The sequence below is a fragment of the Nicotiana tabacum genome, chromosome 17 (genome assembly GCF_000715075.1).
Source record: "Nicotiana tabacum cultivar K326 chromosome 17, ASM71507v2, whole genome shotgun sequence".
Taxonomy (NCBI): domain Eukaryota; kingdom Viridiplantae; phylum Streptophyta; class Magnoliopsida; order Solanales; family Solanaceae; genus Nicotiana; species Nicotiana tabacum.
The window spans coordinates 57,780,148-57,794,017 of record NC_134096.1 but is presented as its reverse complement, the minus strand read 5'-3'; the positions used below and the strand labels follow the sequence as shown (position 1 = coordinate 57,794,017).

The following is a 13,870-nucleotide window of genomic DNA, read 5'->3' as shown; positions in this document are numbered from 1 at the left end:
GGTTTCTGTTTTTGCTTAGTAAATATTTTCTCTTGATAATATAAGTCTCGATTTGACTTTTCGATTTATTGGTTCTATTTGAACACCCCTATATATAACATAATAAGAAATATATAGTCTCCTAAAAATCTTCTTAGAAGTCGAGGCTTTCTTGGAACAGGAGAAGCATTCAATCGATTTATAAATAGAGTTATCGAGCAATCATGACAACAGCAGCGCCCATGGCCTAATGGATAAGGCGCTTGACTTCTAATCAAGCGATTGTGGGTTCGAGTCCCACTGGGCGTGTATACTTTTTTATATCTCATTTTTTGTAAACTAGAAAAATTTCACGGCTTTTTGTATTTTTCAGTTTCAATAATATACTGCCTATAAATAGATAGACGGCCCATTTAACCACAGTGGGTTTTCCCGGATCCGACTCCACTCTTCCAAGTTCCAAGAAACACCCCTTAAACCCCTCAATTTCATGCCTAAAAAGACCTTTATCTTTCATGGCGTTTCTGAAAGTAGTTTAAAAATGGCAGTTTCTTATACACAGTTTTTGAGTGTATCTGCACAACCTTAGTTCCCTGCTATGATGTTTCTCAAACTTATTCTCCGGCCGCCAATGGCTTTCAGGCGACCCACATCACATAAACAGACTTTTATTTCTCAACAGTTCGTTATCTGCTACGTACATAAGTTTAGAATTACACGCACTAATAGAGTTCTGGTCTTTTGACAATTTAGCTTTTTTTGATTGCTTAGCTCGTACATTTGTATTTCTTGAATATTTAATCATGGATATGACTCTATGTTTAAAGTAGTGGATGCTAGACAATTAGTGGAACATTGATGTGCGGTGAATTTTTTTAGTCTCTGTTGGAGTTACTCTTTGCTAGTATTACTGTAGTAATAGGAGTGAAAAATCTAATTTTTGCTTTACTATATAGCACCATATTGACAAAATAGCACGACTTTGGCAAATGATCATACAAGCTGAAGTTTCAAATATGTCGAAAGCAGCATTGATGATAGGTTAATCTATTTTCTGCTGAAAGGGGTTTTCTTCTTTTTATTTATTTATTTATTTATTTTTATTTTTTGTATTCTGCAAGAGATAAAAAGGGAAATGTATTTTAATTGCTCTTTGATGGTTGGTGGTTGATAAGCTGAACTCTCGTATATTTGCCATGTAAAGTTTGCCTGCAATATTCTCATATCCATGTTGAGTTTACCACCGGGAGACTTATTTAATTCATCTATTTTCTGACGTTTGATCTTATTTTAGTCATCTGTCCCTATGTTATTTGTATTGAAACCAAGCTACTGTATTCATTCCATATTTTACATCTAAATGGGAAGATACGTTTAATTTAGTTCCTTTTTGGTTTGCCAAACCAATTTCAGAATGTTTGTATAGTGGCTATTTGTTGTCCAGTGTCCACTAATAGTCTAATACTACTACTATTGTTGTTTATTTTTCTGTTGTCGTTGTTTTGGTTCTTTCTCTTGTTTTTATTGCTCTAAGTTTATTGTTGTTCTCGTTGTTGTGTTGTTATTCAATTTTTTCTGGCTTGCTTCTTTTCTCCTGTTATTCACTCAATCTGGATGACAGTCGCCTTCTATCTTGGCACGACAGTTGATCAAGTCTAATATGTGCATTTTGAGCACCAGATCATACGGGACACGTCCAATTGCAAGACCTAGAATAGCCTGCAATATGAACGTAGCAGCTGGACAATCTGATGAACCTCACAAATTTAACTTGGAGAACATAATAGACCGGACAAGGAAATTGTGGAACAACACTCCTACACCTGTGAAGAGTTGTTTCCCTTGGAATAGAGCACTGGACAATTTCGTTCAACTTATTCTTGACATTGTTTTGACAGTTACCAAATATTTGTATGTACCAGTGCTTATAGTTACCTCAATCATTGAGTTGTTTTACTGTGCACATGAAAGGAAACTTTATATCACCCTGTTCCCTTTTCTTTTTGGTGTTGCTATTGCTGGCATCTTAAATTCCGCAGCTATGGAGTAATCTCCATATCTCAAGGTGATCTTTTTTGCTTTACATAGTTCATGAAATTCTAGCAGAAGGCTGTCGATGCTTAAATTCCATGTTGCGGATACAGTTTTGTTCCATGTAAATAATATATCCAGCGTTACCAATTAAGTGCACCTATTAGATAATTTCTCAAGGAAAAATTAGTTCATCTATTTGATTGCCTCTGGAGTGTCATTGCCTCCTAGTTGCTAAAACTTGGAAACGAGATAGATGAAAAGTTTGCTATTATTTTCTACAATAAGGGACTCTACCATCTCTATGTTATTCTGTTTTCCTATCCTTGTTTCTTTTTTTTCCCCAATTCAACTTGTCTCTGTTTGGCTTTTTGCAGTTGTGGACAGAAGTTTGTGCTACATGTCTAGAATTGATCTGCTTCTTTGTCCAAGAAGAAAATAACATGAATGAATTCTGGTTGTATTCTGACATGTTTCTGCTCTGTTTAGAATGCTAGAATGCAGAAGTTCCTTTGCATTTGATTGCCATTGGCCATTTGGCCTTTTCTTCACTCTGCTAAAGTTGCCGGGACCGTATTATCCATATTGGGGTCTAATTTTTATTCCACACTTTGCAAATGGGGCATTGTTTAGAACTCTGTGTCTTGCTTTCCGCTGGTACAGAAGGCCTAGGAAGTCATTAGAAAAGGCCATGCCTGATTCAATAGTAATGCTTTGTAGTAATCTGCATTATATGATGTGAACTTTAGGCACTGCCGGCCCAAGGGTAAGGCTGCTAAAGCAGTTGCTTTGGGCCCCATAATTTTTGGGACCCCAAAATATTTTAATAGGTTATATATTAATTTATTTTTGAATGAATATTTAGTGTTTTAAATGAGAAAGTAGAAATTTTCATATTAAAAAAATAGGATTAAATTGTTGATCATAAATTGAGAAAAAATGTCTTTCTGGGAATCACTCTCTACACCATAAATTGAGAAATGATTCGATTATTAATTCATAACTCAAAAAAGGTTAAAACTTTAATACAGTCTCACAACGTGTATATCTCAAGAGAAATTAAATGAATTAGATAAAATTATTAATAACTTTGTATATGAAAAATTAGAAATACAAAATTTAAATGAAATTATATATGATTTTTTTCTTTTATTTAAAAAAAGAGCCTCTTATTGAATATTTGCATTAGGCCTCCATATTTATTGAGCCGCCCCTCACTTTAGGGTATTTCAAACGCAGCTCCATAATTGCTTGCCACATGTGATCATTGTGAAGCTTCGAAAACATATTAAGTCCTTGGTGGCATATGTTTTTTACAATTGAATCGCCCTAGGGAAACAAAGACCTAAAACCAGGAAAGCAGCCAATGGGTAGAATTTCAGAAACCATGAGAGTTTTGGCTCCAGCTTCGTTGATAAGTCTTTCTATTGAATTCTTAATTGTCTCCAACACTTCAGGCACGAGATGGGACGCGTCTGAAATAGATTTTCCATGTAAGAAAGCATGCTTGTGGTCATTGACGCCGGGTTGATCCATAAAGATGAGCGCCTTCTGAAGAGCCTTATTGTTTTTGCCGCAGTCATGAAAAGAGAAGCGGTCTTCATAGAAGAACTTCATGAAGGTAGAAATCTGAGATAGGTCATGTGACTGTGGAGGTGGTGGGATGCCATTCTTGAGGAAGAAAAAGGGTTTCATGATGGTCCCGGCGTCGCAAAACTCAGGCCAGACTCGAAGAACTCAGTGCCTCGTTGGGTGTATGGTTGCGAAGAAGGCAAACTGAGGGTTGCAGCAACATGATTGTATATGGTCGAAATCCGGCGATTGGTGGCAGAGGAGGTGCCTCGAGGGTAACCTCATAAGAGATCGGGCTCGAGCTCGAAGATAGAACATCAAGCCTGGAGATCGAAGTGTTCATTGAGATTGAGACCAGCAACAATCGAGATCAAGCATGACTGACTTCGAGTAAGGCGCAATAACAGAATGGCGAGATGTCAATAATTGGTCGAAGATCACGACGAAAATCCCGAAACAGATCAAATCAAAGCGGTTATTAGTGTCGATCATGGGATCTATTTCCGTTATTAGAGTTGTACCTTATTTAGGATTCCTCTATTATATAAAGAAGGATCCCATTCACTTGTAGACCAAAAAAACAATGATTATTCACTGATAAGAATATACATATACGCTGTTTTCTTTGTTTTACTTACTGTTCATCGTTGTTTGTTACATCCTCCATTGTTCTTAGTAACTAACCTCGAAACTATCTCGAATCGAGGTTGAGGTATTGTTTGCGTACCGGTTTGATTTATTTTATTGTCCAATTTATCTATTTAATTCGTTGTTTATCAATTGGTACTGGTTCAAATCATATATCCTTAAAACCACAATATAAGTTTAATTGTTACTCAATTTTTAGGGTAAACAATGAGCTGATGATGAAGAAGAGTCGCCATCACCAAAACTATATATGGAATTAAAGGGACCAACAGTTTCTTTCGCCTCGGTGAAAGGCGGAACAACATGATCAACAATACAAGTAAAGAGTAATACCAAGAGAAACAAACGATGGCTGCTCCTCATTATATTGAAGCAAAACAAGACAAAGCAAATTGATATACAAACTATGGTTTGCAAAATTGTAAGCTGGTGGATACAATATTTATATAGAGGTGCAACATAAAATTGTTTCCAAGGAGGATTAGGAGAATAGCTATCGTTTTACTTTTAGGAAAGTATCGAATTAGTCACATGGCTGTATTTCTTTTTCTTTCTTATACTTCACGTACAAGTCTTCTTCTTTTTACTAAAGGAAAACGTTTCATTTTTCCATTTCTATATTTACTAGTATCTATTAACGTGCGCTGCACGTTAATAATGACACGTGATGCTTTAAATATTTATTTATATGAAAGAACAATACAATTTAATTAATGAGAGAAATTTTATGCATAATAAAACAACAATCATCTAAATACTGAAAATTATTATTACATTATCATAATACATGAATTTAAAATAAAATAACATCATCAAAACTTACACAAACGATCAATTTTGTTAAGTTAGTTAGATAATTATATATTATAGTTTAAAAGTATTTAATGTGATGGTATCTTAACGAACACTTCTTTGTGGACAATATTTTTTTGTGTATGTTTCCTCCTAATGTGTTGGTTGCTCTGCCTTAACCAGAATTCTTGTTGTCGATCTTGATATCCCTCTTGAAAGTGCAACATACAGTTGTTCGTGCAAGAAAATATATTGCGGTAAATATAGTCCAATATTTAGGATGTTTGTCCTTATGCTTTATTTATTAGTGCAAAACATAAACATACTAAAAATTATTTTCACACAAATTTAAAAGGATATTCCTTAGTTTCTGAAGATGAAAGTTGAATTCAGGGATAAGAATATGCTTAGAAGTATATTAACCAGTATCATAATTTTTGCATTATGACGTTATTATCAAAACTTCTATATACTATACGTGTGCTATTATATAAACTTTCAACGTATCTAAGTTTTTTAGTAGCATGACGAGCATATTTTTTCTTCAAGATTAATCTATATACAATGCAAGATCAATTTTAACTTAGTCTATTATATATATAGCGAAAATAACATACGTAAGAAATAAGAAACTTGACAACAAATATGTATGGTAGAAGACCATTTGGTATTAAAGTATTTAAGTATTCTTCTTTGTAGTAATTATTGGTATCATTTTCTGCTGAGTCAAAAACTGAAAAATATTTTGTTTTTACTATAAAATTTTGCAATCAACCTTTTATTTAGTTGATCAACATATTTATTTCTACTAGCTAAGATATCCTTTTTAGTTCTATCATGCGATTTGCACAAAATCTAATGATAGAGATTTTTTTCTTATTAAATGCACTACTATTACTATTGGGATTGATAACCAAGTGTTTAGGAAGAACCAAACCATATTTTATTGGATTCTCTTCTTCGTTTCCGACACGAAGTAAGAAGACACTGAATACTGGATCTGTTCTTACTTTATATTTCTTGTCCGTTAAATCTTTTTCGTTTGAGGCCAGAAGTATAACTTTGGCAAGCTAGCTTTTAAAGTCACGGTTTTTGTCGATTTTGGAACTACTGGTACTACTTGACAGAAATCACCTCCCAAACCATTAATTTTTCACCAAACGGTTCATTAATATCCAATATATCTCTAGACCTCCGGGCAATTATTTCGATCGTTTGACACTTAGCCATAAGTGTTTCATCTCATATTATCGATTTTGCTTTTCTTGTAAATTTAGCACAATTACTTTGCTTTGATATATTTATTTGTGATGGTTATTTTAAGTTGTTTGAAGAGGTATATCAAATCTAAAGTGGGTGGCCTCACAATAAAATCGTTGTTGGTACACCACTTACCATTATTGTTGACAGTGTCGTGTCTCTTGATATGATATTTGCAAGTAATTCATGACATTGAAATATTATTTCGATTCCGCCGGAGGCATCTACAAAGAATAATCTTGTTATACCAGAGTCGACTCTTTATAATATAATCTTGAAAGCTTGTTCTTGTTTAGGATTTAGCTTTGATTGTGCTTCCTCAGACACTTGTATTGCATTTTGATTCTTAATAATATACTAATCTTTTTACTTTGTGTTTTAACGCTATTTTTATGGAATAAATTTATATATCCTAAGATTTTATTTTTAACTTGAATAAGAAGAATTTTACTCATAAGATGAATTTAAGAAATAATTGAATTGGATTATTTTGTTAAATAATTAATTAAAAGATTTAATTATTTGGTTTTAACATAAAAAAACAATTTATTCTATGTTGATTCAGATTTTAATATTAGTTCATCTCTTATTTTGAATATTTAATCTTAATTATAATTTTATCTACCATAAATTTTATTTTCAAAGATAAATGATTGATATGATATTTCACTTTTAGATCTTTATGTTTGTATAATCATTAGTGGTATTGACTCTTACCAACCTTTTTTTTCTCTTTCTCACACATTTATATTCTTAAATATTTTCTTATTTGTTTTTTAATACTTGGGTATTTTTTAATACTACACGAAAAATTAATTAAAAATATTATTTGAGTAGAAAAATAGTTCAAATATAAAATAAAATATATTATCGTGGAGGTATTTTTTTCTCAATTTTAACTCTTTATACAGTCTATTTAATATTACTTTTATTGTTTCTTCGTATTGGACATTATGTAGTGGTAATGTATTACCATACGAAGGATTCTTATGAAATTAATTTTATTAAACCTTCCTACATATTTTTAATGAGAATTTAATAGACAATTTTATTAATTTAAAATCTTAAATATTAAAAATTAGCACAAAACATATTATAGTCCAAAAAATAGGTTATTGCAGTTATGTCCTTTCCCTATGAGTTCTTCCGTTTAATATTTTAGGGCTATTTTGATATATTAATATTGTATTTATAATTTTATAATAATGTAGGCTCTCATTTTTTTCTGAATGGATTTGGACAATATAATACATTCTCAAATTAAATTAGTAATAGAACATTATAATACGTTTTCAAATTAAATTAGTAATAGAAATTTTTAAGAAGTATATCCTAAAAGTAATAGGATTACATGACAAAAGATATTTACTTGTTCAATTTTATATGAATTAGACAGCCCGAAAATAATTATACTAATAGGATTCCTAATGTGTAGTATTATATCCTAAAACTAATAGGATTATAAGGCTAATATCTAGAATTTCGGTTATGTCCTTTTATTATGAGTTATTATGCTTAATATTATAAGGTTATTTTTGTAAACCGACATTGTATTCATATTTTTATAAATCAAGATTATTGAATAAAAATGATCACAAGTGACTTACATCAAGAATCTTAATCTCCCACTATTAGGTGGTTTCTATTTTTAAAAAATGAAACTAAGAAACCTAACCTCAACCTATTGATATTTTTCTTCTTTCATCAAGTTAGGAATTTATGTGGACCAAGATAGACAAGGCTTGTGCACATCCTTGGGTTCATCTCTCATTCCTTTCAGGGCCCTAGTAAGAGGCAACATCAGTTCAATCCAAAACTCTAATATCAAGATTATTGTGCATTTCTTTGGTCGGCCCAGTCAAGCTGCGTTAGCAACTTGGATCATCAAGTCCTTCGCAGTCAATTTATCAAGGTTTATATTATGCATAATTATTGTCACTTGCCGCCACTTAATGTGTATTTTATTTATCTGAGATGGCTCAATATACTATCAGCAACAAATCCAAGATTTAATTCAATCTAGCTAGTTCTTTGTGAAATAAGTTATGATTTTTGAACTTGGTGTAAATATATAATCCTAAATGATTTAGTTCAACTAATTAGAGATATGCTTGTATATAATGAGATAAATATTGGTAGAGCGATTGTCAATAATGAATTCTGTCAATTAATATGATCAATTAAACCTCATAACAGCTTTATTGTTGCCTAATACAGTGGTTGGTGGCTATTTGGTTTTGAATAGTTTTGGCCCGTTTTGTCGGACGTGTTTTAATTAGTTATGATAGGCATGTACACGGTAACAGCGTCGGCTAATTAATTGGGAAGTTCATGCATGGCTCTGCAGATTTGAAGTTTCAATGGGTCCATTGTGTTAACGTGACTTGCTCCACGCACTTTCCCTTCTAGATATGATCTTTGTGTGCACAATTTACCCGTGCGTGCATGTTTCTTTTGGGATTTAAGTTATACTATAGTATTAAGAGATATATAATACATAATTATTGTCCTACTTTACTAGTTATATCCTCATATTTTACCTCCTATAAATTTTTAATGTGGAATTATTATCCCTTTTTACGCCTATCTGGCATAAGGTTTGTTTTCATTTCCCAATAGCGCGTGCGAGGACAAATTTAAGCCAACAATTAATGTATTTTTCCCTTTTTTATTTAAAATATATATTTTTTGTTTTAGTTCCTTTTATTTTATTTCTTTTTCTTTCTTCTTTTTGTTTTTTCTTTCTTTTTCTTCAATTTTTGCTTCTTCCACATAGGCACATATCACTTGACCACTATGTCACCTCCGTGCAGAGACGGATCCACGATTTGATGGTTACGAGTGCCACTGTAACTTACCCTTAATCAAGGAGGTTGAATTAGGGTGTACATTTAGCTAGTTCGCTCAGCTTTGAATTATCTCGGTTCGGCTCGGTCCATTTTTTAATTAATTCGATTCACTTTATAAGATGTTTTGGTGCATAAAATACACACGTGATAACCAAACTAAAAGTGTTTGGTCCTTCACGAAAAAAATAACATTAACTAGATCAAGCAAAAAATGATTAAAAGCATATTGAGATTTCGAAATTAAGATTAAGAAAAGGAAAACAAAAATAATATACTTTTATAATCTAAATAACTAATAAAGATGGAACTGTATAGAGAGAATTCAAAGATGAAAATAAGAAATTAAGAGAAAGAGAAGAAAAGAAAATTCTGAAAAAGCGGGAACAAGGAAAAGCAAAATCGGCTTTGTAAAAAAATGAGTGAGATGAGAGTCGATCTTGGGCCTAGTCAGAAGCACTTGGACGGTGGCACTTACAATAACTTTGGTACTCAGGGTGCCATGTTTTGATTATATCCCCTTTTCAAATGAAATATCATTAAAATACTAATACTCATATGAAATTCTATCGAGGCGATCGGGTGACGTACCACCATATTCTGCCCCTGCCTCCATGGCCTCTATTACTCCATCACTTTCCATAAATAAAAACATATTACATACCCGCCAAAATGCATATTATTTTTTCATTTCTTACTTTATCTATTTTTCTTTCTTCTTTTCTTCAATTTTGGGAAAAAGTATGAAAGTTACCATTTTTCCTGATGACTATCTCGATGGAGTTTTCTACCTTTGTCTTTATCTGTTAAAAAATCTTCCTATTGCATCCTAAAAATCATCTTCAATACCTTTTTTCTCTTCTTCATTTTTCTTCTTTCCTTTTTCTCATTTTTCTTTCCTCACAATATTTTTTACTAGAAAAAATATGATTACGGATATACTTTAAATAATGGAGGGATATTTAATATATATAAAAAGAAAGAAGACGAAGGAATGGGTGGGGGCGATGGAACAGAAAAAAGAAGAAGCAACAAATGGAGAAATCTAAAATTAAAAACCAATAAGAAAAAAAGGAATCAGTTGGGAGAAGACAGGGATGAGACGAAGGAAACGGGGGAGGCAGACCTACGCTAGGGGTTGGGGTCGTTCCGTTGGCTCGACAAAAATATTGTATATATATTTTATATATATATCTGTTAATACAGAGAGGACCCCTTTAAATATTTAAAGAGGCCCCCAAAGTCACAAAGGCTGGACAAAAGAGATGGTTTTTGAAAATGCTCAGTGGCCTTCTTTCGAATCTAGGATCCTACATTTCATATTATTTAATTTTTACTTTTTAACTTAAGACTTAAATAGCTTAATATTTTTTAACCCCCTCAAAGATCCGAAAACAAACTCTCTTTTTTTCTCCAAGAAACAAACCTTCTCAGCTTCTCTGCCTCCTTTCAACTTCAACCTTCTTTTCAGTTCTTCACTTAGTTGCATCCCTTTGAACTTCGAATCCCACTCTTCTTCAAATCTTTAATTATTTGAGTAAGTTTTTCTTCTTATTATAAATATTATTTTTTTGATTTTTGTAATTTTGACCTAGATTGGTTATGAGTTATGACTTATGAACATATTTACTTTCTCCCCCATTCAAAATATCCATTTTCACTAACACCATCAAATGCAAATCCAATTAGTAGCAAACACTTAAGTTGAACAAATAATTGATGAGTAAAGTGCTCATGTAGTCCTGTAAATTTTTTGTTAGCTTAATTTTCTGGAGTTCTTTAATATAGTAGATAATGCTTGCAAGTTTTGCAAGAAACTTGTATTCGGATTTCAAGGATACATCTTTTAATTTTTGAATTCGCTAGTGTTCTTTTAGTTTTTGAATTTTTTGTTTGAGCAGACAACAATTATGGTGATTGGTGCACATTTACATGATGTTAAATCTTTAGTTGGTGCACATAGGTGTTTGAAGATTTTTTGCTAATGCTATTTGAAATATTGTTTCAGTGAAGTGGATGATTTGAAACCAAGTTGTATTTGGATTTCAAGGATACCTTTCACAAATTGGTAAGTGTTCCTTCTATCTTTAAGATAATAATAATAATAATATTGTTATGAGTTATGGCTTATAATAAAATATAGTGGTGTGATTCCCCTATTAGAAATATTATATTTATTTTTGTTCGTGATAGAAGGGGTGTGATTCCCCTATTAAAATATTATTTTATTTGGCATTGTTGCTTTGTAGGAAGTTTTGCTGATGTAAATTGAGATAGACATGTTTTTGACGAGGTTTAATTCTTCTCAACCAAGTTCTAGTTTTAGAGACAATTCCTCCCATCTTGTAGAGGAGTTTGATATGAAATCACTTAATCCTGACCCCGGAGAGACAATACCCATTAATAGATATAGCTCCAGAATACGGGATGAAGTGAGAAGACACTACATCCAAAGAGGGCCTTGACAACTAGTTTATCACAAATTTTCTAAAATTTTATTTGGGAAAAAATGCGCCAATTTTGTCCGGGTTGATTTAAAGATTCACATTCTAAATGTTTAGAATATAGTGTGAAGAAAGATGCCGCATTTTATTTATATTGTTATTTATTCAAAAATGATTACGTTCATAGTAGCACGGGTGACTCTTTCACAAAAATCGGCTTTAAGGCTTCGAATAAAGGACCCGAAAAACTTGGTCTACATGTTGGTGAAGTAAATAGTCTCCACCATAAGTGTTTCAACAAAATGCTAGACTTCTCAAATCAATCTCAATCAATTCAAGCTGCTTTTGAAAAGTAATCCGAGAAACAAAAAAGTGAATATCGAATTCGTTTAAATGCCCCAATCGATGTTGCAAGGTTTCTCTTGGAGTTTGGGTTGTCTTTTCGAGGTCACGATGAAAGTGAATCTTCAAAAAACAAAGGCCTTTTTATAGGGCTTTTGGAATGGCTTGGAAATAGGCTTCCAGACGTAGATAGAGATATATTAAAACATGCTCCAAAAAATGATATGATGACTTCGCCAAAAATTCAAAAGGATATTGTGAGTGCTTGTACACAAGAGACCGTGAAAGCTATAATTGATGACCTAGATTGAGATTATTTTGGATTATTAGTTGATGAGTCCAAGTATATTTCACACCATGAACAAATGACCCTTGTTTTACGGTATGTTGACAAAAAAGGCCAAGTGAACGAGCCATTTATTGATCTTGTTCGTATTAGTGATACATCTGCAAAGTCATTGAAAGAAGCAGTACTTTCTTTGCTAATGAAACACTCATTAAGTCCATCCAAAATACGTGGACAAGGCTATGATGGGGCTAGTAATATGCAGGGAAAGATGAATGGTCTTAAAGCTTTAATTTTGCAAGGAGGTGGAGACTTTCTTTTCTATTGTTACTAACGTATTGAATGTGATTGGAGTTTCTTTTATGTGTAGGGACCAACTTCGGAAACATCAAGCAGAATTGGTGGAGCAATTGCTAGAAAGTGGTGAAATTCAAAGTGGGAAATGATTAAATCAAGAGCGAGGGCTTCAAAGGCCAGGTGACATTCGCTGGGGATCACATTGTAAAACATTGGATAACTTTATTATTTATTTTCTTCTATTATTCATGTGCTTGGGGTGATTAAATGTGAAGGTGATGCTAATGATATGTTGCAAGCATAAGCTTTTACGAGTAAAATTAAAGCATTTGAATTTGTTTTCTTGCTTCACTTAATGTTGAAAGTGTTGATAATGTCAAACGAGTTGAGCAAAGCTTTACAGAAGAAAGAGCAAGATATTGTCAATGCCATGTTATTTCTTGATATCACGAAGGAAAGTTTGCAAGAAATGAGAGATGAAGGATGGGAACCATTGATGGATGAAGTATCTTCATTTTGTGCAAAACATGATATTTTGGTGCCCAAGATGGAAGAATTCTATATTCCTGGAACGTCGAAGCGTAGGCCTTCTAGTGTTACTTATTCACATCACTTACGTGTTGAGCTTTTTTATGCAGTGATTAATTTTCCACTTCTGGAGTTTAATAGTCGTTTTGATGTTGTGAGTAGTAACTTGCTTCTTGGTATGGCTAGCTTGAATCCGGCTAACTCATTTGCTAATTTTGATAAGGAAAGAATAATGACATTGGCCAAGAATTATCCCGATGATTTTGGTGAATTGAAGTTTCGAGATCTTAGCCGCCAACTTGACACTTTCATATGGCACATGGAACATGGTGACCCTAGGTTCTCTGATTTGAAAGGAATTGGTGATTTGGCAAAAGCATTGGTTGAGGCAAATCTTGTGGAGACTTATTCACTTATTTATTTGCTTGTGAAGTTGACTTGAATTTTACCTGTCGCAACTGCAACGGTAGAAAGAGCATTCTCATCCATGAAGTACATCAAAGATGAATTGCGTAGTAGTATTAGTGATGCATTTTTAAATGATTGTTTAGTTTGTTACTTTGAGAAGGAAGTATTTGTAAATATAAGCAATGATACTATTATTGACCGTTTTCAAAATATGAAAGCGCGTTGAGTTCAACTATGAGTGGACAATGTACTTTTATTATATTAGTATCAAGTTAATGGTATTTGATAATATTGATGTTTTTATTTTGATGATAAATTATCATAGTCATTTCAAAGAGTTGCACCCGAACTTTATCGTTGGTGATTGAGACAATAAAGATAATGGTGCCCCCGTTATGCTTAAATCCTGGATCTGCCTCTAGGGGAGGGGGAAAGGG

At 32.7% G+C, this 13,870-nt stretch overlaps 3 protein-coding genes and 1 non-coding gene across 4 annotated transcripts; 3 read left to right on the top strand and 1 right to left on the bottom strand.

Annotated features, from left to right (window-relative positions):
• The first annotated feature begins 215 nt into the window (after positions 1-215).
• TRNAR-UCU (transfer RNA arginine (anticodon UCU)) lies at positions 216-288 on the top strand. The gene has a single exon. It is a non-coding gene; the product is annotated as a tRNA-Arg (tRNA).
• A 1,417-nt stretch (positions 289-1,705) lies between these two features.
• Positions 1,706-2,752, top strand: LOC107808255 (uncharacterized). The gene is made up of 3 exons (XM_075235572.1): positions 1,706-2,025; positions 2,388-2,399; positions 2,500-2,752. Exons 1-3 carry the CDS (start codon positions 1,706-1,708, stop codon positions 2,750-2,752), a joined length of 585 nt encoding a protein of 194 aa, XP_075091673.1.
• A 587-nt stretch (positions 2,753-3,339) lies between these two features.
• On the bottom strand, positions 3,340-3,705 carry LOC107770669 (GDSL esterase/lipase At1g28640-like). The gene has a single exon (XM_016590002.2). The coding sequence runs from the start codon at positions 3,703-3,705 to the stop codon at positions 3,340-3,342; it is 366 nt and encodes a 121-aa protein (XP_016445488.2).
• An 8,574-nt stretch (positions 3,706-12,279) lies between these two features.
• Positions 12,280-13,467, top strand: LOC107770668 (uncharacterized). The gene is made up of 2 exons (XM_075235571.1): positions 12,280-12,505; positions 12,863-13,467. The coding sequence occupies exons 1-2, from the start codon at positions 12,280-12,282 to the stop codon at positions 13,465-13,467; spliced, it is 831 nt and encodes a 276-aa protein (XP_075091672.1).
• The last annotated feature ends 403 nt before the right edge of the window (positions 13,468-13,870 follow it).